The sequence below is a fragment of the Engystomops pustulosus genome, chromosome 10 (genome assembly GCF_040894005.1).
Source record: "Engystomops pustulosus chromosome 10, aEngPut4.maternal, whole genome shotgun sequence".
Lineage (NCBI taxonomy): Eukaryota > Metazoa > Chordata > Amphibia > Anura > Leptodactylidae > Engystomops > Engystomops pustulosus.
Window position 1 is genome coordinate 14,987,100 of NC_092420.1, and position 27,024 is coordinate 15,014,123.

A 27,024-nucleotide genomic window follows, 5' to 3' on the forward strand; every position below is an offset into this window, starting at 1 on the left:
AGATAGATAGATAGATATGAGATAGATAGATAGATATGAGATAGATAGATAGATATGAGATAGATAGATATAGAACCTTAGAGGAAACATGTAATAAAAATCAGCCTTTCATATCTCTATATTTGGCTCCAATTTACCATTTTTAGACTTTATTCACCCAAACATCATCAGGCGGTGTCACCCCGGGCAATATCTTATTATATTAGTCTCCCTCCTATCATTGTAGCGAGAGCCTCGAGTCTTCTCCTCCAGTATAATCCGCGCTCTGTTTCTCAAATATAATTTGGTCTTTTTATTCCTGCCATAGATAATGCCGCCACATCCCCGTCAGTGTGAGTTACTGATCCCTCCCTTCCATTGTAATATATTGGGTTCTGGAGTGTGTCAGACAGTAAATGGATAACGATCCGGGTTATTTATAGAGGGATGACAGGATATTTCTTTCTCTTGCAGCTATTTCAGTGGAAGCAGCTGGAGAATTTGTACTTTCGAGAAAAGAAATTTGCAGTGGAAGTTCACGATCCCCGCAGGTAAGACAGACGCAGGATCGGGTCATGGGGTGGGCACTCGGGGTCAGCATGTGTGATGCCTCACAGACCCCAGAATCTACTGTATATATCCTGCCAAAATATGAGGCAGGAGTTTCAGAGTCTCTTATCTGGAAAGGAACTACAACACTACAGTCTACAAAACTTCCTGGTTCATAAATGGAATGTCAAAGAAATACTCAGACTTACACAGGCAGAGCACGAGGATGAGGACATTGATAGGAGATTGATTGATAGGTAGGAGATGGAGATTGATTTAAGGAAGATAGATTGATAGGAGAAAGCTAAAGAGATATGAGATTGATTGATAGATATGAGATTGATGGATAGGAGATAGATAGATATGACATAGAAAGATAGATAGATAGATGAGAGATAGATAGATAGATAGATAGATAGATAGATATGAGATAGATATGAGATAGATAAATAGATGAGAGATAGATAGATAGGAGATAGATAGATAGATAGATATGAGATAGATATGAGATAGATAGATAGATATGAGATAGATATGAGATAGATAGATAGATATGAGATAGATATGAGATAGATAGATAGATAGATATGAGATAGATATGAGATAGATATGAGATAGATAGATAAGAGATAGATAGATATGAGATAGATAGATGATTAGATAGATAAATAGACTGATAGGAGAAACAAATACATATACAGGCCGTCCCCGGGTTACATACAAGATCGGTTCTGTAGGTTTGTTCTTAAGTTGAATTTGTATGTAAGTCAGAACTGTATATTTTATCATTGTAATCCCAGCCAGAACTTTTTTGGTCTCTGTGACAATTGGATTTTAAAAATGTTGGGTTGTCATAAGAATCAATATTAACAATAAAGCTTCATTACAGACGCCTGTGATATCTGTTACAGCTGATTATTGTAGCCTAGGACTAAAGTTTGTAACGATGGGTCGTCTGTAAGTCGAGTGTTCTTAAGTAGGGGACCTCCTGTATGTATAGATGAGGAGATGTGAGATCAATAGATAGAAACTGAATATAGATAGTAGATAGATAACAAGATAGATTTATATGAGATACATAGATAGATCTTGCACCCTATCCCTTAGTCTGTCTCCCAAAATACCATATTTTATAAATACTTTGGCAATGCTACTTTGTATTTGGTGCTGCCAATGAAGCTTCTTTGATGAGATGGAAGGATGGATACATGGATACGGTATATAGTACCGCATCTATCTATATACTGTATAATACATAGATATATCACCCTCCTATTTCATGTATCGTTCATCATGATAATTTCTCTTGTTTTCCCAGAATATCCTCCTCGAGAAGAACCTTTGGACAGAGCGGTTTTGTAGTTCAGACCTGGTATGCCAGCAATTCCCTGATCAAGTCCATATGGGTGATGGCCATTAGTCAACATCAGTTTTACCTGGATAGAAAGCAGAGCAAAGTAAGTGATCATCAGTCCTGGATCGCCCCTCAGGGTTTCCTGTGTAAATATTTGCTGGGTTATCTTTACAGACAGTAAAGTGTTAAATTGAAGATGATATCGCCCCCTTATATCATTATGTGAGTGGTTCTGCCCTTCTATTGGGAGATCACTCCTATCCTCTAGTTAATGGGGGTCATTTACATTTTAAAGGCCTGTGGCTTTGTCTGGACTCAAAGGACTCCCACTGACACCTCTGGAGACAACCAGTTTCCTTTAAATGTATTAGCACCTCTTTAATTCTGGTCCTGTCCCTTTAAAAGGGCACTAAACCTCAAGTTGTCACCTTATAATTAAAGAAAAGACTTCTGAAGGAAAGACCTGTGATAAACTACTGTTCTAAGGGATGGACTCTTAATGGAATTTCATCATTAATGCCCCTAAAGATTGCTACATATATAACCGGAAGTGACTGATAACAGAGAACAGTAGAGCGTCGCTATATATTCGTCCTGGACGTCTGGTTTCAATTCACCCATTGATTTCCCACAGGCCAAAATTCCCACCGCCCGCAGCCTTGACGAAATTGCTATGGATCTGACCGAGAGCAGCACCAGCAGAATCTCCAAAATGGTGGACGGTAAAAACCCGGTGATCATGGCCAGCAGCGGCAGCTTAATCTCTTCAGGTAATAAGATCATTTATTTTTATTATGTCTTTCAAAAACATACTGCTAAAATCAAAAAGTTACAAAACTGGAAAAAAAAAATTATTAAAAAAATTCTTGTCTGGCGGCAGGTTCCATTGACTCGGAAGTCAGCGAGGAGCAGAAAGCGGAGAAGATTCAGGAACTGAAGAAAAAAGAAAGAGATTTACAAGACGTTCTTCTGAAAAAAATTGAAGAACTTAAGAAGATATGTATGAGAGAGGCGGTAAGTGACCTTGAGGGGTCCTAGGAGACGGCTGGGGTAACATAGGACTCCTACAATAGATCAGGTGTATATATAATGGAGTCTTCTGCCTTACTAGAAGGGTTCTTTAACAATAAACCAATGGGATTTAAAGTCTGTTGTCTTCTTCGGGAAAACCTGCTAGTAAGTGTGAACTTTTCCTGCAGTGCCTCCGCAGGCGAAGTGAAGTATTACCAAAAAAATGAATAAAATGGGGTTTTTTTTTTGTCTGTAACTTGAAGTCTTCAATCCAAACCTTGTTCTTCTAGGAACTAACTGGAAAGCTTCCGACTGAATACCCGCTCAATCCTGGTGAGAAGCCCCCCAATGTCCGAAAACGTATGGGCACCTCCTTCAAGCTGGCTGATAATATTCTCCTGAATGAGGAGGTAAATAATAATGTAGATCATGATTTATTAAGGTTAGGAACACTAGACTCAACTACTGGAGACCATCCTGCTGTAACTTTTTTTAAAGACCATCTGGCTCTAATTTTTTGAAGACTATCTTGTCTCAACTTTTTGGAGACATCTTCTCTCTTTTGTACACCGTTGTCTCAACTTTTGGAGACCATGTTGTCTCACCTTTTGGAGACTGTCTTGTCTCAACTTTTGGAGGCCACCATGTCTCAACTTTTGGAGAACATCTTGTCTCACCTTATTGGAGACTGTCTTGTCTCAACTTTTGGAGGCCACCATGTCTCAACTTTTGGAGAACATCTTGTCTCACCTTTTGGAGACTGTCTTGTCTGAACTTTTGGAGGCCACCATGTCTCACCTTCTGGAGAACATCTTGTCTTACCTTTTGGAGACTGTCTTGTCTCAATTTTTGAAGACAATCTTGTCTCCACTTTTTGAAGACCATCTGGTCACCTTTACACAGGACCTGCTCCATTCACTTCCTTTACCACCTCTTGTTTCTCTCTTTTTGTAATCCCCCCTTTTTTTTGTTTTCTTTCCACCCACAGGAATCTGACTTACAAAATTTGGAGCACAAGTTCCTCATACAACAACAGATGGTTGAGGCGACAAAGAAACTTTTGATGGAGCCTGACCTGGCAAAGAACGTCAAGAGGAAGAGGAAGCAGGATTATAGCGATGCTATAAAGAGACTGCAGGACATAGAGAGCGCCATCAATGAATACAGGATCAAGAGGGGGAAAGACCCAACCAAGAGGGCCTCTCTTCTCTTCCAAGGTACATGAGCAACATTGGCTAAAAACCTTCATCGTTAATGACCATTGAAGGAGAAACCTCTGGGTTCTTCTAATATAGTCTCAAAAACGCTCATACATCCTGCTAAGCACCTAATGAACCAGGCCCCAACCAAACAGGGACCGTAAACACTAGACTTGGATTGGCCAAACCCCAAAATTTTGTGAAAGGACCATAAATGTGAATGAAAAGGTCCACTGACTATCAGAAAAGAACGGATCAGGCATGTAAGATTTTATTATGACCGATCCTTAGGATCTCATAGGAGATTAGTTAACGCTAGAAACATCTTACAGCACATTGTTCCCTTCTATCCATTGAAAACACATGTACACTCGGCCAAAACAACAGAGCCAGACCAGCCTTTGGGCAGTAGTTATGGAATCTGTATGACAACTTTATCTTTAGGGGACATGAGTGAGGGGGAGGCTATGACTAAACCCATCTTATAATGACAGATGATACCATTATAGCACCACACCAGCTATGTGATGTCTCCTCTATTGTTACTCCAAGTCATTACACAAAATCTGTGCATCCTCCTCTACATTACTGCAGAGGTTTAAGCCGGACTAATTAGTTTGCTCTGGATTAATTAGGTAAAGATACACATTAGTGTCTGATTCAGTTGACTAAACGTCCCTTTCCTTCCACCTTATAGATGATATCATCCCGTCAGAGAGCAGCTCCCTGTCAGACACAACCACATTTGATGATGGTGAGTATCTCTAACTTGAGCTGGCGCCCCCTAGTGGCTGGTTCCTCACGGGTAAATAATCTTGTTGAAATGTGGACGAAACTAACCGTTTTCCTTATTTTTAGATGACTCCCTCTACCTACAAGGACAGAGATCCAGTTCCCTGCAGAACTCCCCCAAGACCCGACTACCAAAAGACCGAAGCCTTTCCAGGAAGTCCTCCCTCAACGAACAGTTTTCAGACATGCGCCTCTCAGGGTAAAGGGTCTATAAGACTTGCTCAGATAAGACCGCAAACCAATAACACACATAGGCGATCGCTGATCACAACGTGATCTCTGTTACTTCTATTGGGAAGTAAGTGTTCGTTTTCCCTGCACTGCCTCCACAGGGAAGATGAGGTATTACACCATTTCCATGCAAATCATGTGTAATGTGTTCAGCTGTGTTTACTGGGAGGCCTCACTATATAATTCAGCCATTGTTTTAGGTGTAGAAGGAGCGAGGCAATGAGATTTGACAATAAAGTCATAAATACAAGTAAAACCAGTAAATAAGTGACCCCAGGGTAATGCAATCTTGTAATACAGACAACTATAAGCGGCAAAAATTAGATATGATCATAAAATATAATGTAGGGACTTTTAATGATGATTTATAATAAAACCGTTGACCATACATGGATGGCAATAGGAGAGTGCCACCTAGTGGACAAATAATTGTGTAATATTTACTGTTGAAAGGAGTGTTGATCAAACCTATCCGTGGTTGTCAGTGTGAAATTGGTGGTAGTCCAACACCCCTGTACCCCCAAAATCAACTGATTAAAGGAGCCAGAGTTATAAAGCAAGCGATGAGCCTTCTTATTGTATGCCAGGAGCAGCACCCTATATAGCATAGTGACCATTTCAGGTATAGCATCTTAACACACACTTGCCTGAACACCCCCTGATTTTGGAGGTATCAGGTCCCCACCATTCTGAGAACATAAGACACATATCCAACGAACAACCCCTTTAAATTAATGGTGAAAAAGCGACATTTTTGGACAGTATTGCATCATTATTAGAACTTTTTTGCTCAAATTTTAGTATACTGTTTTATACAAGACTATAAGTGCTCCTTATTTTTTGACATAGATCGGCTTCATATAAGGATGTTTTATAACTTATTTTTCTTCCCATCTATAGTCACAGAGAACCTACTTCAACCCACAGCAGCCCTTACAAGACGGCGGAGCGGAAGCCTCACGGGGGCAGGAGCATGCCTTCCACTCCTGTCCTGACACGAAACGCCTACAGCAGCAGCCACCTCCAGTAAGTGCAACCTACTAATGATTGGGAACATGGGAGAGACGCAGGAACGATCGGGGCAGCAGGAAACATGTTTTTGCAAAGAAAAATTCTGAAAAAAAAACCGCATTAGGAATATTTTGCAGTTTTTTTCAGAAGTCATTAATTAATCACTCTTATTAATTAGGGGGGGACACAACTCCCTGGGACCCACATTGATTTTAAGAATGAAGGGACCCTTGTGTAATGTTCCACTTTCAGCATGTTTTTTCAATTGTAGTTTTTCAGCACTGATTTTAAAGGGGTTTACCCACACTTTAAAGGGGTTGTCCACTTTCAGAAAATAAATGGCATTATTTGTGTAATGAATAGTTATGCAATTTTTCAAAACATTTTCTGTATCCATTCCTCATGATTTTTTTGATCTCTGCTTGAAATCATGCTACAGCAAGCTTCATTGGTTACTTCTTGTGTCTAAACATTGGTACCTGGGCATGTGATGTCACACGGGTGCACGGCTTGTTATATCCCTGGTCATGTGATGTCAAGCGGTTGCACGGCTCGTTATATCCCTGGTCATGTGATGTCACACGGATGCATGGCTTGTTATATATCCCTGGTCATGTGATGTCACACAGGTGCACGGCTTGCTTTATCCCTGGTCATGTGATGTCACACGGATGCATGGCTTGTTAAATCCCTGGTCATGTGATGTCACACAGGTGCACGGCTTGTTAAATCCTTGGTCATGTGATGTCACACAGGTGCACAGCTTGTTACATATCCTTGGTCATGTGATGTCACACAGGAGCACGGCTTGTTATATCCCTGGTCATGTGATGTCACACAGGTGCACGGCTCATTATATCCCTGGTCATGTGATGTCACACAGGTGCACGGCTCATTATATATCCCTGGTCATGTGATGTCACACAGGTGCACGGCTCATTATATCACTAGTCATGTGATGTCACACAGGTGCACAGCTCATTATATATTGGAACATTGTATAACTTTTATTTACACATTACATTTATTGGCAAACGTGGAGAATCCCTTTAAATTCAATGTCGAAAAACACAATGAAACACATAACAAGTTGTGTGAACATGGCCTTGGGGTATTCAGACTTGGCCGCCATTGTCCATGTGGACCCTAATGATTAGCTGATCACATTTCACTGAGGGGCCACAAGACCCTTATTATGTACACAGATAGCTATTCTAAGAGAAGGCCCACCCAAGTTTTATAGGATACAGACTGTACAGTGAATGTTAATGAAATATTTTTTTCTCCTGCTTTTCTAGAAATGAAAGTATAAGCCATAATGGGCGGCCGCGGCGGGGAAGCTTAGAGTCGCACACTCCGGTCATCCTGGACTCAGTAGATGGTGGTACGACCTTCTCAATCTCAAAGAGTCAAAGAAGCAACAGCACAGAGGTCCTGGATGATGGCTCTTCCTACACCAGCCAGTCTAGCTCGGAGTATTACAGCACACCACCAAAACAGAACTACTGCTACACCACCCAGACCCTGGACAATCGCCCCCGGGATAGGAGGCGCCACAAGAAGCAAAACTTCTCTGCTGCAAACTCTGGGAGTATGCCGAACCTGGCGCACAAGGATGCACGGAACAGCGTGTACCAAATGTCCCAGAACCAGCCCTCCTCCAGCTACTACATCACCGGGTATTCGGCCTATCCCGATACCGATCCCTATTACAACGGGGGCTACATCTACGAGAACGATACAGAGGGACAGTACAGTGTTAACCCCTCATACCGCTCCTCCATGCACTACGGCTACGACCACTATACGAGGTATGATTCCGAGCAGTATGTCAACGCATATGCAACGCTAAGGCTTCCGAAAAAGAAACCCGTAAAGACTACGGAGCAGATAACAAAGAACATTAACAAGGCCATCGTGGCCGAGCATTTAAGGGGATGGTACCACCGGGCATCGTGTCAAAAAGATGTCACCCATGGGATGGTGGAATCTGAACGGGGTTCACAGAGGAGTCTCTGCTATAGTTCTATGCAAGTTCCCTCATCGCCCAGCCTCAGGGCGCCATCTTGTTCATCCGGTAAGTTGGGGTAACCCTACTACTATGTCCTGTTAGAGGGGTCTGTCTCTTTGTAGTGTATTAATCTATGTAGATCAAGATGAGATCTAGATCTGGTGGGCTTTATAGACAGAATGTCATACCTTAATTGTCCTTTGGGGGCGCAGTAGTAATAGTGAGCACCTCTTGGTGGTGGTTTATCTTGCCTGGAAAAGGAATGGGCATGCTGAAATCCAGCTGCCTGATCCTCCTTTCATCTGTTATCTGCCATTAATGGAGAGTTGGGAACCCCCATCGATGGCTGCACCCAAACTAATGAAACTTTAGTATTCTAGAGCCCAGGCTGATCAGTAGGGACTATTCTCTAAACATGAGGGGATTCTTGTCTCATAGACTGTGACCAGAATCCTCTGCCACTTTTTAGGAAACTCAAAGTCTGTGTTCTCTGTATATTCCAGTGTCTTCCACGAGCACAGCAGGGAGTCGGTGGGCACACAGCGGCACACTGGTCTACCCCAATACCGTACCTCACTCGTCCTACGCCGGATACTCCACTGCCTATAGCAGCACTCCTCTGCCGAGCAGGTGAGCCCCGGATTGCCGTCCGACCGGTTTATCTTCTGCGTAGACATTCTCAACTTCTACAGACCCGGAACATGTTGAAAAGGGTCCCCTCCGTCAGTCACGCTGTGTCTTTTTCTTAATCTTTTTGGGTGGAAGGTCAATGATATGTTTAGAAAGCCCAGAACAGGGGCGGCATACTCCACATACCGCAATGCTAACCCTATTAACCTGCGGTGATCTAGTAACTCTACACAGAAGATGTCACCGGGCCTCCTGTCCGTCTGGTAGAGTCAATAGATCACCGCAGGATAATAGGGTTAGCAGTCACTGTATCTGACTACTTCCATGACCTCCTACCTACTCTTACTTATTACTAAATGTAGCCCCCCTCCCATTACCTAATATTCTTCCCCTACATACACCCCCCCATGCTGACACAGGAAGCACCTGTACTTTTTTACACCCCCTCCCCTTTGCCTTCCATTGTAGAAGAGGTGAACTTCATCCTTTGTGTGCAAATCCTAAGCGAAGACTTGTCCAGGTTCACACCTTCCCACAGGATAAGGGACGGAGATCTGAGCTTTGTGTGTGTCCCCTCTCCACCTGCCGCATTATCTCACACCGAGACAACAAATCTGGACACTTTTTAAGGAGTTTCCCAGCATTTTTAAACTTTTGAAAATCAAATAGAGATCTTTACTCATTTCCAGGAGCAGCTTTTCCCAGGACTTCCGATTCCGTATATTGTGCATGTCTCAGCTCAGCCACTTATTGGCCTTTGTGGACACACGTGAATGAACGGCACATGACCACTTAGGACAGTGATTGGTTTAGCCATCACATGCATCATATATATGATGTCATCACCTCTGTGGAGCTGCTACTGGAAACTAGGCATCCTCTTAAGAGGATTTATTTTTTTTCCATAGAAAGGCAGCTCCTTAAGGAATTTTTTATGAATATCAAAAATCTCCAGTTAAAGGTTGTGCAGATTTTTTTTTCTTTAAACAGCGCCCCCTCTGTGTGTAGCCAATGTCTGGTATTGCAGCCTCGTGGTGCTTTTGTCTCTAACATCATTTGTGTTTCTTATCTACAGAACTTTCGTCTCATACACCCCCCCAATGGACGACCCCGACATCGTTCCCCTAAACGACGACCCTCTCCAGAACGAACAAGACCTCCTATGGCATGAGGACTCCAAGCCGGGCACCTTAGTATGAAGTGACAGACACTTGACACCAATCTCCACTCATCACCTCATGTGCCTTGCAGGGAGAGCGCCGATACTGCAAAGTCTCATTTGCCGACATTGGGATACCGGCAGACAAACCGGTCAACGCTCTACTGATCGACAAGGCACGGTCTACGGCTTATAAAACGAGCACTTGGTTTTCTGAAAAAGCACTTTTTTTTTAATTTCGGAAACTTTTTTTGACAATATCAACTGTGAAGACAACTAGTGGCTAAAACGGTGAACTGCAGCGCGGAACAAGCACAAGAACCTCGGGAACGGAGAGAACACTTAGCAGTCAGTATTGGAAACATTCATATGAAGGATCCTACCACGGATGCAACGCCATGTCTATTTAAGCCGCCAATTTTTTTTAATCTCCAATAAAATCCAATGCTTCCAAAAACTTTACACCGACCCCCCCCCCCTCCCTTCCCAAAAATCTGTAGATATGAAGATGTGTACATACGTTTTCTTGGCCACTTTTTATCGGCATTGTATGGGTTTTTTTTAATAGATATCCTCCTGATACTTTGCTTACGGAGCTCGATGAATGAATTTCTTATGGTACAGCTTGGTTTTTAGAAATGATCACCAAATGTTTTTAGTTTTTTTTATATGTATATATATATACGGAACGGTTATAATCTGCTGGTCAGGTGTCACTTATATCTTTTTATTATTTGCAATGGAACAATTGTGAATCAGGAGTTTCCCGTGAGGAAGGTACCGGGGAGGGAAGGGGCTGCAAGCGTGTTAGAGACCTTGGGGGGGTCGTAGGCAGAATGTAGTGGGGGTTTCTATCATTATGATATATCTATGGATACAACTCAACTTGTGCCATCCTATTACATTGATCTTGGGTCAAACCTGAAGGATCGGCTCCACCTCTGTCAATAGGTGGCATCTGGTATTGCAGTTTGGCTTCATTGAAACTGCAGTACCTCACCCAACCTGTGCACAGATGTGGCGCTGTTTTCCGAAGAAGTTTTTTAACTTTTCCAACCCTAGAAAATTCATTATGTTAAGTCAAGAGGCAGCCATTTTTTGTCCTCAAAGGGGTAACATACAAAATAGCAACACAGTGCTTATAAGCTATTATTCAAAGCTAAAGGAGATACATAGACAAATACATGTGCCCCTTTGCTGGTACACACATTTATACCCCTCCATTCTGCCCTTAGGGACTTGTTTTCCAATACAAAGGATCATGGGACAGGCCTTCTCTTCTTAAAGGCGCCATACCAGCTGCAATTATATAGTTACCAAAAGATCTCAAAGTTGAGGATTGTTTTGGATTATCGCTGCCTCAATATGGGTGGGATTTGTACAAACCCTGACTCCAAAATGGGGTTTCCTGGTCAGGTTGAAACTAATTTTGGGCTAGGTGTAATGCCCCAATTTTTACTATGTAAAATTTGGCATATTTGCAGCTAATGTATGATACATATTCCATTTTTTATCAGCATTGTATCACCGTAAGCTGCAATACCTGACGCAGCCTATGGATAACGGTGGCGCTGTTTAGCATGAGTAGGGATTCAGTGCCCCCTCATGACACTGGTCCATAAATTCAGACTTAGAGATCATTTTCTGTAGAAATAATCCATAGTCGTGTTGGCCACATGCACCAAAACGTTTTGCGGCCGGTCCTGGTTTGTTCCAGTTAGTAAAGCAGGACAGCAGCTGCTGCCTATTTCCAGAACAAGGGTAACAGGTGAGCCCCTGCCCAGATTCATGGGAATTTCTGGACTTGTTTGCAGGGGGTGCAGGATTTTGATAAACTATTGCAATGGTTAAAGTTTAGAGTAAAGCAGCAGCTGGTGTAAGCAGAGCAGGCGCGGTGCAGGGCGAGGCGTGCTTGTACAGGTGCCTGCGCTCACCCCCATGCTCTGCGTCCCCCCAGGCCAGATTCATAGGAATGAAGCCGATTTGTGTTAGACAGGCTTGCAGACCCCTCCCACAGCCTCACGCTCGCCCCCCGCTGGTGTGTGTATGCGGTTGCTTGTGTTAGATGTAAGAATCGAGCTGGTCCGTAGTCATTTGGAATATCTGGATAGAGAAATACAGTGGGAAAAGCGTATTTATTTGTTTTGTACAGCACCTTCTCCGTTTTTGCATATAAACTTCTGGAGCCGATTTTTGTATGGGTCCAATAATAAAAAAACTTGTGATGGATTTGGTGTCTGGGTGTGATTGCTATTTATATAGTCACAGGGGCCAAGTCCCTGCTATCATCAAAGTCTCCTGTCCCCCTAATTTGGAGCAATGGTGGCCATTAAACTGAATCTGTCAGCTGTTTTGATGCTTTATTTGTGTATGCAGAACTGTTAACAAAATAAATTTGCCGTATATTTCAGTAGAAGTGACCTCACACTGCTGTGGTCTGTACATTAAACCGCTCTGCAACCCTCCCACTTTTCTCTGAGTTAAAGCTGTAGCCAATTCTGGTTGAATTTTACAGATGTTACCCAGAGCAGAGAGGAGTGTAGGTGGAGAAGTTCAGTGTAGAGAGCACAGAACTCAGCAGTGTGAGGACACACCCACAGTGTCCTTGGAGAAGCTACAATCTAGGAATATAAATTCAAATTTCACAGTCACAGAACAATTTCTAACAATGGGGCTCATTTACTAAGGGTCGCATGCGCACTTTCGTCAGACTTTCCGCCATTTTCGGGGATTGCACGGCTTTGACAGGTATTTAATAGAACAGGTGTTTGCACTGGCATTGTGTCGCACGTGATAGTTCTTTTAACGCAGCTGCGCTGGCCTCCATGTGAAGAAATCGGGGGGGGGGGGGGGTGCCGCCGGACGATCTGACTGATTCGGACTGAGCGCGGGATTTAACTTTCAAATTATGTTATGTCTTCACTTACATGCACCAGGAAGAAGAAGGCGAACTCCATCTGACCTGAGCAGGGAAGTGACGCATGCAGGATATCGGGCGCACGATCTTAGTGCAGCACAGTGCATGATCGTCGGTGAACTCCAGTGGCCGGGTAAGTAAATGAGCCCCAATGGGGCACATTTACTTACATGGTCCAGTCGCGATCTAGCGGCGCGTTCTCCGACGAGGATTCCGACGAAAGTGCGCGATTCGGAACCTTAGTAAATGAGCCCCAATGTCTGCATTTCAATGCACAGAGCACAGCAGTGTGAGGACACACTCCAATATACTTGGAGACGTTACAATCCTCTCCAGAGTCCTGCTCTGAAAAGGAAAACACAAAGCAATGATTACTCAACTCTCCAGGGACAATATCTAACAATGTCTGCAGTTCAATGTACAGAGCACAGCAGTGTGAGGACACACCCCAGTGCACTTGAAGAAACTACTATCCTGGAATATTAATCCATTTCTAACAACATTCATGAAGGTCTGAAAACACATCTCTTCAGGGCGATGCTCTAATGGATGTAGGATAAACAAAAGCTATAAGGTCGAAATTGTTATTGGATGGTAGGAATGGGTAAGGCTGCGGTCACAGATGGCGTTTTGGCCTGTTTTTAAGCAGTCCGTCAAAAAACGCATCCGTTTTTTGACCAGTTTTAAGTAAGATAATTCTTAAATCTTTCAAAAATGGATGCGTTTAAAAAAAAACGGTTTTCTTTACGTACTGCTTAAAAACGGGCCAAAAACGCGTTCAAAACGCCATGTGTGACCTCAGCCTTAGTCAGAGGCGGACATAGCATTGGTGTAACCTATGTATTGCAGGGGGCCCCTGCAGGTAAGGGGCCCACTTTCAGTCTACAGCCACTTCCCACTTGTATGTAATCTGTGAGCTACTATGTAATAATTCCTAATAGACCCTAGGGATATAAAGTATTGCTCTATGATTGGGACCACTAGCTTCCTGCACAGGGGCCCTCTATGGTGCCGGTCCTGATCCATTAGTGTGTCAGAGCGAGGATCTGCTGGTACTTTATCAGTCCAACCCTGCCTGACAATATCTTGAATTAAGACATAGCCATAAGATTTCCATTTACAGGATTTAATAAAAAAAAATCTTAAACTGCAAATGTGAACATGTACTGCCATCTAGTGTTGGACTATTACATGGACAGTGGATGTGGCTCAGTAAAGGTGCTGCTCTTCTGAAGAGTCACAGGGTTCTATGGGGATTTATACAGCCCCTTGTTTTTTTGGTACTGTCACTCATTTTAAAAGGACAATCCCAAAAAATTCCCAATCCAAGATGGAAATTGTTATAGTTGCTCTCATCAGCCAATCACAGAGCAGCTTTCATCGTTCAAGAGCAGAAAGTGATGTTAAAGCTGTGCTGTGATTGGTCGCTCTTTTCCTTTTATAAAATCTCTTCCAATTTACCTCATGGAATTTTAACTCATTTTTTCCTCATTGTGTACAGTAAACAACTCCCCTATTTCCATATCACCGTATAATATGTCTCCCATTTATGTGGAAATAAAGCTCAGGGTATCGCTATGTCCCGGATCCATTACTGTCACTGAGAAGAAGCGTCTGTCACCTTATAATCCTGACAGATTTGTCACCCCTGATGTTTACACGCTCTGTTCCTATAATACATCACGCCTCTCCTTGGGGATATCTCTGAGGTAAAATGGAAAACCCAAAGAGATGCCAAATCTACGGCCCTACAGTATGTCCGGCACAGGGTCTGTGGACATCATATGGGGGGGCTACACATGATGCCCCTTAATGAGACCCTAGCTGGTCACTTGTAGGTCTTAAATCCACGACTGCCCGAAACAGTCCTCAATATGACCGCATCCTGATTTACGTATGTGACCTGGTGAACCGCAGGTGAATGGGCAGTCCAGGGATTGTGAATGAAGCATAACTTTTTTTGATGTAGGCACCCAACATGGCGGTTTTTGGGGACCCCCCGAGATCACAAGATGAGAGGTCCCTGAATGCCTCATGTGAATGTGAAACTTTACACCTTTATATGTGGTTCTGATGATCACTCATTGTCCCATTAACCAGACAATACAGTGACAATACATTGATAATAAGGATTGGGGATTTAAAGGGGTTGTCCAGGATCGTTGGTGCAAAAATATGAATAAACATATACTTTCCTTGGTCCTTACCTCCGTTACAGTGCGGCAGCTCCCAGCCAGGTAGATCACCAGTTTATCTGAACCGGGGGAAAAGCCCTTTCTTGTATCTACACCACCTAGAACCAATAATATTAAGAATTGATCCCAGACAACCCCTTTAAGCCACAGATAACTTCATTTAAAAAAAATTCTAAAAAAAATAAACCCCATGTCCATCTTTTTTACCCCCTGCCCTTACCTCCTAGCCAGGTTCCACATGAATAAAAAATGATCCACTTCCAAAGTATCCCAGGTATTTTATAAGCCAAAGCCAAATTTAGTTCCCGGATCTCTAGACACGTAGCTATGTCTCATGTTGGCCAAAGTCTTAAAGTTCATGGCTCAATCTTATCTGTTATAATAATTCTAATCCTATCAAATCCCACAGAAGGTCTGCGCCTTTAACTGCACCGGTGTCCAATATCAGGGCAAATCCCAGGGGGGAGAGGGCATCAAGTGTTCTCATATCAGGTGCTCTCCTAATGGCACCCAGTCAGGAGTAGACTATGGAGCTACGGATAAAAACATCTACGGTAATTACTATTCCTGTGACGCAGAATCGAAATTGGATTGCATCACTTAAAGGGGTTACAGAATTCTGTTTTCATACTGGTGGCTGGTCCTGCGTCATAACCCCTGGACCAAAAACATGTTATATCCAAGACTGCTCCAGAGCTGCATTTGCAACGTCCCCCACCAGGGTCTAGCCTTTTCTTGGGGCCTGGAGGCAGCCGGGGCCCAGAATACCGGTGTGGCTAGCGGTTGCGGCCTAGGCACGCTAGAGTCACGGTGCTTGGTATGGGGACCGGAGGGCTGTCCTACTGGCAGTTCTCCAGCAGGTGGTGTGTGCAAGAAATATGGAGGGAGAGGCTGATGTACTGAATCTCCCTGGGGCAACCCCTTAGTGTTCGTAGTATATGTCCCTGGATAATGGACGGGGAGCCCGTGGTGGTGACAGCCATATCCAGGGACCAGACGGAGGCAACGTTGTGCAAAATAACTCACGGTTCTTTATTGAAACAACTGCAGACAACGGGCCGAACGATTTCAGATCAGATGCCGGATTACTGTAGTGGTCATGGAGAGTGATCCTCAGGAGTAGATTCACCAGCCTGGATGCAGGGGCAGGCTGGGAGGTAGCTGTGTCCAATACTGGAAGTTGCAGCTTTGTCCTGGGTGTTCTGTGTGTCTCTGCTAGTGGTGCACTGACACTCTGTCTCTAGTCACTCAGTGAGTGTTCTGGAAGATGAGCTGAGGCCTAGGTGGCCTGTGGTTAGAACATGTGTTCTAAGATCTTTCTGGAACTCAAGAGGACTTGCCCCTTCCTGTCCAGGGGTTTTGTTACTCCCTGGTCAGGTGGTGCTCACTCTCCAATCACACTCCAGCTTACAGATTGGAACATCATTGGATCACAAGCATTAAATAGTTTAACCCTTACCTGTCCAGGCAGAACTGTATTACCCTAATAGTGAGGGTCTCATTCGCAAGCACGCCCTTGCCTACACATTGGCAGGGGTGTTGCACATTCATCATTCTGCAAGTTTATGAGTTTAAAGAGGATGAGTTTAAAGAGGATACGTCCCGCATGGCTGCTATACTGCAAACCTGGGCTTCTTGTCTTCTTCTGAACCCCTTTATGTGTATGACATGTGATAAAACCCATTCAAGATAGTGGACAGTAAATACAGTAAGGTCCATGGGTATCCTACTATCCCATGGAGCAGGTTGACCCCATAAATCTCACATTTGAACCCTAATCTAGGAATTAATAAAAAAATATAATAATATTATCTTGGTCCCAAGTAAGAATCTGGTCCTCGTGATGTCATATTATCACACATGTTGACCCCGCGCCCCTCGTCTTTATACCGCTTTCCGTAATTCCAGCAGGATTTAACACTTCAGCACCGCACGGGGACTATATTTGGGATCTGCATCATTATCCAGGGCTCAGCTGTTCTCTGCTAATCCTGTGTTGTTTTCACAACAAGGACCCGAAGTGGCCTGAAACGAAATCTCTGCAAGTCACGGGGACCCCTGTCATTAATACGTTGTCTTAATTAAAGGAGAATTTCTTCTTAGGTGGAGGGGATGAGAGGTCAAGACCTGGGAACTCCATTAATTTATTGGGATTCTGAGCTGAAGTATTTTCTAAATTGTAGGAATTTGTAGAAATTTAAAAAATTCTGCTCATGTTCTAGTGTAGATTAATGGGGGGTGGGGACTTGAAAGTCTTTTTGATTCTAGCACAAGGTCTCATCATAACAAACTGTGAAAACATAGAAGATGGTCTGAAGACTTTCCAGAATGCAGTGCAAATGACAAAGAATTAAAGGGGTTTTAAGGGGCGTAACTAGGAGAGGATGGGCCCCATGGTAGACTTCTGAATGGGGCTCCATTTTCCTTAGGATCCATACACACAACAGTATCGGGGTCCCCAAGCAGGGGCAGAGCTTCTCAAAGTTCTCTGTGGAGACTGTGCATCCTCTAATCACTCAGCAGAGCTAAGAGACGGCTTCTGTTCTGCTTTCTAGTAAAAGAATACAAAAGGGTGGCGATGTGCAGAGAGGGGGAACTGCACCCTGCTGGGCCTTCTGACCCATCCAGACCCCATAGCAGCTGCTATGGCTGCTACCCCTGTAGTTATGCCACTGGGGAGTTTCTAGGATTTCCACTGGGGGTTTCAGTTGTGCGTTGGTCGGGTGGGAGTCACAGGACCCACTTTGGGCAGTCAATGGTCTCCATGGTACATCACATCTCTGGTACTTTGGTGCCAAAGTCTGGAAATATCAGATACTACCTGTGGTTACTAGACTGGTTTTGTGGGAAATAATGAATTATAACATATGAGGTTTGGGTGGCAGCCCGGGGCCCAAGCCTTCTAGGAGGTCCATGGCCCCTCAAACCACCCACCAAATTTTATACTGAGAAGGACCTTCTTCCATGAAATCCTTCACATCTGTTCATATTGCCAATACATATGTACATAAAAGCCATTTCAGCACTTTTGAAGGTCCCCCAAAGCTCCTGAACCCCAGATTGAAAGTAAACAGAAGGGACACGTCCTCCATTCTCCATATGTAGGAAGTGATATCCAGACTTGTAGGGACTATAATATTCATACAGCCCAAGGCCCATGCCTGACATAGTCTAGTCATGGGGAATGTGGATGGTTCTGTTCAGATATTATGTGACAGAACTAATATTTATCCCCTCTACTGCACTCTCCCCTAATAAAACTGGTCAGATTTCAAGGAAAAGTAACTTGACTTCAAGTGACCGCTCCGAAAGTGAACCGGTCTTTCCGTGGAACCCTCTAGAAATGACCACCACGTATTACGCAATGAGGAGGAGGGGGACGCCAGCTGTACTCAAATGTCAAAAGCATTTGCACAGCTGACACCAGTTGCTGAAAACAGAACATGGCAGCGGGGACATAAATTCTCTATGAAGTCTTCCACAGCTTAATATAGCTCTGGCCTCAGTTGGAGTCACTGTCACTTCAGTCACTTATGGTGGCCTCTTCTCTGAGGATACAACACGCTGCTCCATAACCGCCTGGATCTCTCTCCGTGTGGACCGGACCGTTAACCATGTCTCAGCACAGTCAAGATTCTGACATGGATGAACTGTTTGAGGATATTGATGAAGATCAGATTTTGGCCAATTTGTCTCCTGAAGAACTAAAGGAGCTACAGAGCGAAATGGAGGTACTGGCTCCGGATCCGAAAGTACCAGTGGGCATGATACAAAAGGACCAGACCGAGAAGGCGCCCACGGGGCAATTTGACCACAGGTCGCTTATCGATTATTTACACTGGGAGAAGGAGTCTAAGCGGATGCTGGAGGAAGAGCGGGTTCCCGTTACGCTGCTGCCATCTGAGGTAAATGTTCACTTGAAGACGGGACTGACTTGAAAAAAAATGACTATTGGGCTAAGACAAAAGCACTTCTTTTTGACCATTGATCCCAATGAGATATCATGATGTTTATGGAAGACAAACAAACGCCTCACATTTCCCCTCAAAAAATGACATGTAAATATTAACCCTTACTATATTGGCTTCCATGACAGTGGTCAATCGAGTTTTTGTAGATGACATATTTCCATGCTCTAGAATAATTCTTTATTAGAGCAGTTCTGGAATCCTGGATAGCAGGATTAAAATATTTTGTTGCGGCGACCATGTTGGTTGTCCCTTTTCAATATGGATATGACAAAGAATAGGATTCCTCTGTGACTTTTGGTAAAATTCTGGGTTAAAACAACGGCCATGTCTCCTCATAATTTTGCTACAGGAGACAAAGTCATAAATCTAGAATTCCTATTACATTTCTGAGGTAAATTTTTTCTCAGAAGATAGAACTGACAGGAAAAAATGAATATTGGGCTTAAAAATACCCAAAATTATTAACAAAAACCAGCAGAGGACCAACAATTCCAGATAAAAAAATAAAAAACTATAGTGGAGGAGTTTATCTTTTATACAACACAAGGACAAGAAGGCTGAATAGGCAGCTGCATAGGGCTGCATTGACAAAAGGGTCTTATAATTTGAGGATTAAAAAAATATATACAGGCAGTCCCCAGGTTACATACAAGATAGGGTCTGTAGGTTTGTTCTTAAGTTGAGTTTGTATGTAAGTCGGAACTGTATATTTAATCATTGTAATTCCAGCCAGAACTTTTTTGGTCTCTGTGACAATTGGATTTTGAAAATGTTGGGTTGTCATAAGAATCAATATTAACACTAAAGCTTCATTACAGACACCTGTGATAACTGTTACAGCTGATTATTGTAGCCTAGGACTAAAGTACAGTAAATTACCAATATCCAGAGGTCCGTTTGTAACTAGGAGTCGTATGTAAGTCGAGTGCTCTTAAGTAGGGGACCGCCTGTAATAGGCAAAAAATTAAAGCGCTCGTCGTGGGCACCATGAGAGCATGTTATAGAAGTCACTGGTTACAGCTCAAAAACTTCACTAGCTCATATGGTGAAACCTGAACCCATGTCCATTTGGTGATAAATGCCATAAGTGGTAGATATTGCACCCTCCACTAGTTGAAAATATATAATTAAAAATCTAATATTACTTCCCCAATTTACCAAGGGACATGAAAAATACAATTCACTGTATACAAAAATTCCAAAAAGTTTAAAAATTCACATTTTACTGGATTAAATTCACATTCTTTCATACCGTTTGTGAGTAATTAATGAGAATTGGATCAGAAGTTTTGACAAGAAATATAAATTTTTTTAAATTTTTTACAAAATCATTCACTAGGAGGGCGCTGTTCTACAGAAATATGCTTTGAGTGATAACTCTCCAGTAAGCAGACCGGGGTATCCCCCCGATTAATAGCTCATATCATTGCATAGTCATATTTCTTAGTGGTGGATGTAAAGTCTTAAACTAAGCCAGATCTATCAATGAGAATTAGACATTGTAATAAATCTGGTCCTAGTTAACTGTACAAGGTCTAACATTTTTGGAAATATGCCCCATAATACTTTTAACATATATAAAAGTGTATAAAGCATATGAAGAAAGAGAAATTGAAAATTTTGTTAGGGCATCTTTGGCAAATTTTGGAAAAAATCTTCTGCATCTTGGAAAGCTGGGTAGCAAGCAATTTGGCTTCCCTTTCATCAAGATCTATGTAATATATTTACTAATAAGTGTTTTATTCTGGGACTTGTAGTCCTAGAAGTCACTGTTATAAGAATGCATGACTTGTGTCGGATGGCATCCATGGAGAGAGTAAAGTCACAGCTATCAGAATAGCCGCAGGTCACATGACCCCTCCAGCTGTCCGGTTTTTCACAATACCGTACGTCACCGGGAGGGAGAAAAATCTCAAAATTCAAGTTAAAAAATGCAACTCAACATATAAAAAATGATTATAATATCCGCCGTATACCATTACTATTTGTGATGTAATCGGGGTTTAAGAGGTTGAAAATTTTTGCAAATTGCTTCTTTACCATCATCCACTCCTCTCGCTAAGACGTTCAACGTAGTTACAGGGTGGTGGGATCCTTGGAAGAATTTCACAATTATGGGTTACGCCGAAATATACAGACGGTCCCCTACTTAAGGATACCCAACTTACAGACGGCCCCTAGTTACAGACAGACCTCTCTGCCCACTGTGACCTCCGGTGAAGCTCTCTGGATGTTACTATAGTCCCAGACTGTAATGATCAGCTGTAAGGTGTCTGTAATGAAGCTTTATTGATAATCCTTGGTCCCATTACAAAAAATTTTAAACTACAAATGTCACTGGGACAAAAAAAATTTTGTCTGGATCTACAATAATAAAATCTACAGTTTCAACTTACATACAAATTCAACTTAAGAACAAACCTATGGAACCTATGTTGTACATAGTGTACATCTTGTACACTGCCTGGATTGGTCTCCAGGAAATGTGATATATTTTTGAGCCTTGAGGCAGAATCATCCTGGTTACAGGGGTTTCCAGAGATGTAACTTAAAGGGACTGTGCCATAATAGACATGTATCCCCACATTTTTGAGACTTAAGGGATTGCTTATGGGAAGGCTATTACGGAGGTCCCACAGAAGTGAATGGAGCACAGATTTATTATGCCTGCTTTAGAGAAGTAATAGTTTCTACCTTTGAAACCCGCACTTATCTCCAGAGTGGGGGCATGGTGACCCCTGTTAGACTCCCGAAATAGGTGCAGGTCTTGGAGGTGGAACCCTTTTCTATCAGAAATTTATGACGTAGTGGAAATACCCCTTTAATTCTGCCCTCCATATTGAATTTAGAGAGAGTGATTGGGTCTCCCCTCGAATAGACAGAATTGAGAGTTCTGCATGAACATTTCCACACATTGATAATATTTTCCCTGCTGTTGTCTCCTTCTCAAAAACTGCAGCCCAACTTTTACTAAAGTTTTTAATTTGTCTATGAAGTACAGGTTATGGACTGTCTCCCCTTCAGCTAGATGTAAACTTTTTATGTTTTAACTCTATTTTTTGATATTAGAGAATAATTGCCAGAGAGGAGGAGCAGAAGGAAGAGCAGGAGAAGATCAGTGAACAAGAGGAACCAAAAAATGAACCAGAGCCACAAGAACTAGAACAAGAAAATAACGTCGAAACCTTTGAAGATTGTGAGGATGAAGACGATGAGGCAACAGAAGAAGTAGAGGAGGAGATACAGACAAACGAAAGCGTCGTCTCAGAAACAGAGTCGGTAAAAGAAGAGGAGATGGAAAATGAAGTTGCTGGAGAAAATCAACAGATTATCATGGAGCAAAGTCAGACAGTAGTTGTTGAAGAAAGACAGCCACCATCTCCACCCAATGATGAGGTCACAGAGAAGGAGCCAGAAGAAGAGAAAAGAAATGAAAACAGAAACACCGAAGAGGAGACTCCAGTCCCAGCAGAAAATACGCAAGATAAAAAACCTGAGAAGATCTCAAAATTAAATATTCCTAAGAAATTAGCAGTAGATTCCAGCTTCATCAAGATGAGTGCCAGGCCTTCTGGCAATCAAACCAACTTGGACAGAACATTGCAGAACATCCGACAGAACAATCCTGATGTGAAAGAAGTCAACCTGAACAACATTGAGAATATTCCGAAGGAGATGCTGTTGGACTTTGTCAATGCCTTGAAGAAAAACAAACACGTCAAAACCTTCAGTATGGCAAATGTAGGAGCCGATGAGAATGTGGCCTTCTCTGTAGCCAATATGTTACGAGAAAACCGAAGCATCACCACCTTGAACATTGAATCCAACTTCATCACCGGAAAAGGAATTGTGGCCATTATAAGATGTCTGCAATTCAATGAGTATTTGACTGAGCTGAGGTTCCACAATCAAAGACATATGTTGGGTCACCATTCAGAGATGGAAATTGCAAGATTGCTGAAGGCCAACAACACGTTATTGAAAATGGGTTACCATTTTGAGTTGCCTGGGCCTAGAATGGTCGTCACTAATCTGCTAAGTAGAAATCTTGACCGGCAAAGGCAAAAACGGAAAGACGAGCAACAACAGCAACAGATGAAGGAACAAGAAGAGTTTATAAATATGTTAGAGAATGGTCTGAGTATGGGAATTCCTCCAGAACTTTTGGCAATGTTGACCCAACCTCCACCAACTCCAAATTCCAAGATGCCCCCACCACCAACCCTAAACTCAAGAATGCCAACAATACCGGAAGAACCAAAAATTCCGGTGCCACCACTCAGAAAGAGTAAGCAGAATAGGCCAGAGCTTTTCTCAGAAAACAAGGCCAATTCGGAGGCTCCACCGTTCCAAGAAGTGAAACTCAAAAAGTTTCAAACAAAATCCACTGCCCAAAAGTTAAGGGAAGAAGCGGATAGGGCTAGTCTGCGAGACATGATACAGCTCAAGAGGGCCAAACCCAAGACAAGTGCGTCTCAAAATTCAGAGCTGTCAGAGAAAACCAATCTTAAAGACGTAATAAAAACCCTGAAGCCCGTGCCAAGGAATCGCCCACCGCCTCGTGTTGACCTGACGCCAAGAGATGAACTTTTAAAAGATATTCGCCATAGCAATGTGGCCTATCTGAAAGCGGTGAGAAGTTATTCCTATCTATATTTAGAATTATGTAGATTACTTTACACTTATTTGTTTTTGATAAACACAATTCCAAAAATTTAAAGGCATTGGGGCACATTTACTAAAGGTCCGAAACACGTTTTCCCGCCAGGTTTTCCGAATTTTACTGTTTTGCCCCGGGTTTTTGGCGCACGCGATCGGATTGTGTCACATCGGCCCCGGATTGCATGCAACGGAAAACGGGGGCGGGGGGGCGGGCCAGCGGAAAACCCGACGGATTCGGAGAGATTGTGTTGTTTAAAAAAAAAAGTGTCGCTTGACACACACTTACATGCACCAGGAATAGGTTGGTGAACTCCGGCGGACCTCGGCGCAGCAGTGATACCTGGTGGACATCGGGCACACTACCTTAGTTAATCGCCGGAAGATCCGAATCCTCATTGGAGAACGCACCTCTGGATCGCGACAGGACCGGGTAAGTAAATGAGCCCCAATGTGTTGTTGAGACCATCTCAGGAAGCACTTGTGCTAGGTAGGGGGCAATTAAACCCCTGGAAACTCCGACAGTAGGTAGGATGAAGAAGTCATAGCTAATGTGCCTGTTCCCGGTAGGGTGATATTACAATTCTATACTATGGCCAGTGCAGCAATTACATATATCAGTAGTTCTGCCCAATCATGGCACCAAATGATAGTCCATGCACTATGGAGCAGAATTATTCATGTGTTGCTGACGTCCCTTTTAAACAGTGGACCATGGGGGATCCAGTTATCAGACATTAATCATCTATAGATGCCACTCTTGAAACAACTCCTTTATTGTACTGTATCTTGGATTTATGTAATTTTTACCCCCAGAAATAGCTCCACCTGTCCACTAGTTGCATCTGGTCCAGCTTACTGCAATACCAGATTCAGCCTAAGGAAAATAGTGGCGCTGTTTCTGGATCAAAATTTAGACCCTGTTTTTTTTTTAATATCATATAGAACTGAAGTTGATACTGATTAATGATGATCTTATCTCATGCAGGTTCCTCTCCCCAAATGTTTGGAGTCCAGCCCGGAATAAATGTCAAGAAGACTCCTACAGATAGTCCATTTGGTGAACTACTAGAGACAATGGGGAGACTGCTGTTAGTTTCATGGGATCAACACAGAATAACAGAGAAGAGCTATGTGAACGTAATCACCTGGCTAGACAGGACATATTGGGGCACATTTACCGATTACGATGTACGGCCGTGATTGCAGAGTTAATGGTGCCCCCAGCCGGATGCCGTTCCTGCATCTATGCTACATATGATTTAAAGTCATACCCCCTTTCCAATAATTTCAAGGATTAAAAAAAAAAAAATTAGATGTGGCTTCATAAAAATGGTGGCCAGGCTGGGTGAAGGAAGCATAACGAGATGGTTAGGGTAAGCAGTGTTCTCAGCAATGGTGGCTACATAAAAATGGGACGTAAATTGTTAAGGTCCTCCAATGATTGAAGTACCGAACATACAACAAGGGCCTGTGGTTGCTCTCGTAGTAATAACCCGAAATCTAACGCTGACTCCTGGGTTGACATACAAAGAAGATGGAAAACTACAACCAAACTAGACCGAATCAGTTGTGATCGGCTCAGATTCTGAGCAGCAGATTCCCCTGCAGTGCCACCGCTTGTGAAAGAAGGTATTACACAGTAACTAATGAAATCTATGGGCTGCCTTAGTCCTCCAAAGAGAGACACTCCTCATAGCCCGATGTATGAGAGACCCTGATAACTTTATTCCTCAGAAGGTTGCTTGATAAGGGATTATCTAAACTAAACGACCCCTTAATCAACAAAGAAAGAATTATTGATGTGGATGAAGAAATGGATTTAGAACGTGTTTTAGATTAAATAAGGACGTTTTTGTACAATATAGCGCCCCATCTGCCAAAGGTTTTGTGTGGTATTACAGCTCAAGTTTTTTTTTTAGGATAATGATATTAGTGATTTTTAATATTCAATCCATGGAGATGCTTCTAGTGCTGGAATAATCATTCGAGAGCTGGACTTCCGCCTCTGTTATCTGTTGGATTTAGCTGATTGTCGGGTACTCCTTGATCCATCGTATGGATAGATCATCAATATCATTATCCTGTAAAATGTTGAGTGAATGAGTCCATTGCACTATGTAGTTTGTATGGTATAAGTCAGTAGATTCTGGTATCTATCACCTCAACTGATCTGTAGGAGCCATATGAGAGACTTGCCATCCATGGACAGCGGCCATGAGGTCATCGGTATGTGTTCCATATTGGAATATACCGTACATGAGCGGACAGCATCTCCATCATCATGTACATGTCTGGCACCACATCCAGAAGGCAAGAACTAGGAGGAATGCTGGAAGGCATCTTATACGTATCTCCACATGTCCGGTACCAGGCACCACCAACCTCACAACATCTGGAAGCAGAAGGAGGAGAAACCTGACAAGATGAAGATCATCTCCAGATGTTTGGAGCGACGCAGAAAGTGAATGATTTACGTGTTGAACTCTGAGGAGATTTCTCTTTGCGATTGTGAATGAGATGATGTCTGAGTTGTCTCCTTGTGATTTATCCTTTATACTGAAATATCTCTTTATGTTAAATGTAAAGTGGATGTAATAAAATCGTCAAAGAATAATGTCACCCCTGTCACCATACATGACATTCAATGATCCACACAGACATCTAGGACATTGTTGGGTTGTGGATTTTGACAGAATTTCAGCCTGAAACTAATTGCCTTTGTTCCTGCTTCTGCTAAAAGCAACGGGTCCACTATTCCATGTTAAATCTACACAGATTCTGCTAAAAATGGACTTAGAATCTTGGCGCAGTAAATCATTTAAAGGCATTTGCCACTTTACCTCATGTTTTTTGTAATGTATGTGTGGGGGGCAGGATATTAGGTACCATATATACTCGAGTATAGGCCTAGTTTTTCAGCACAAAAAAATGTGCTGAAAACCCAAACTCAGCTTATACTCAAGTATAAAAATTTATCAAAACCCCCCCTTTCCGGCTTCCCCCGCTTCTGGCTATATACTGGGGCAGGGGGCTGGCTATATACTGGGGGATATGGGATGGCAGGCTATATACTGGGGGGCAGGTGCTGGCTATATACTATGGGGCAGGGTCCGGCAGGCTATATAATGGGGAGGCTGTGACCAATGTGCTCATCTGGTCCGGAACTGTCCTCTTCATAGGAAGTGGAGGTGGAGCGGCTGCGCCACAAATCCGTCCGACCTGCTCTGTCATTTGCAGTGGGCGTCCGGCTTGGTCACGATATGTAGAGACAGTGGGCCAGGTTTATCATAAGTGAGGCAAATAGCACTGATGGTGCAGGGTGGGGCAGATTATTGACCCCCTTGGGCTGTTTG

General features: G+C 42.9%; 2 protein-coding genes and 1 long non-coding RNA gene across 7 annotated transcripts in view; 2 read left to right on the plus strand and 1 right to left on the minus strand.

Annotated features, from left to right (window-relative positions):
* The window catches only part of FRMD4B (FERM domain containing 4B), a 186,841-nt gene extending 174,686 nt beyond the window's left edge, over positions 1-12,155 (plus strand). For 4 of the 5 annotated variants that reach the window (XM_072128485.1, XM_072128488.1, XM_072128487.1 and 1 more), the window contains 12 exons: positions 454-530; positions 1,847-1,985; positions 2,517-2,652; positions 2,763-2,896; positions 3,184-3,303; positions 3,882-4,110; positions 4,790-4,846; positions 4,951-5,083; positions 6,016-6,141; positions 7,425-8,203; positions 8,641-8,767; positions 9,843-12,155. In XM_072128485.1, the coding sequence (XP_071984586.1) occupies positions 454-530; positions 1,847-1,985; positions 2,517-2,652; positions 2,763-2,896; positions 3,184-3,303; positions 3,882-4,110; positions 4,790-4,846; positions 4,951-5,083; positions 6,016-6,141; positions 7,425-8,203; positions 8,641-8,767; positions 9,843-9,966 (2,181 nt within the window). In that variant the 3' untranslated portion in view covers positions 9,967-12,155. The remainder of the gene's footprint in view (positions 1-453; positions 531-1,846; positions 1,986-2,516; positions 2,653-2,762; positions 2,897-3,183; positions 3,304-3,881; positions 4,111-4,789; positions 4,847-4,950; positions 5,084-6,015; positions 6,142-7,424; positions 8,204-8,640; positions 8,768-9,842) is intronic. The other variant, XM_072128486.1, reaches the window with a different exon arrangement.
* The window catches only part of LOC140104795 (uncharacterized), a 39,301-nt gene extending 22,947 nt beyond the window's left edge, over positions 1-16,354 (minus strand). The window contains exons 1-2 of the long non-coding RNA XR_011850412.1: positions 16,065-16,354; positions 15,051-15,136 (exon numbers count right to left, since the gene is read on the minus strand). This is a non-coding gene — a long non-coding RNA (uncharacterized lncRNA). The remainder of the gene's footprint in view (positions 1-15,050; positions 15,137-16,064) is intronic.
* A 2,108-nt stretch (positions 16,355-18,462) lies between these two features.
* Positions 18,463-26,302, plus strand: LMOD3 (leiomodin 3). The gene is made up of 3 exons (XM_072127179.1): positions 18,463-18,943; positions 22,079-23,641; positions 24,657-26,302. The coding sequence occupies exons 1-3, from the start codon at positions 18,653-18,655 to the stop codon at positions 24,693-24,695; spliced, it is 1,893 nt and encodes a 630-aa protein (XP_071983280.1). The 5' UTR covers positions 18,463-18,652; the 3' UTR covers positions 24,696-26,302.
* Positions 26,303-27,024: the final 722 nt, after the last annotated feature.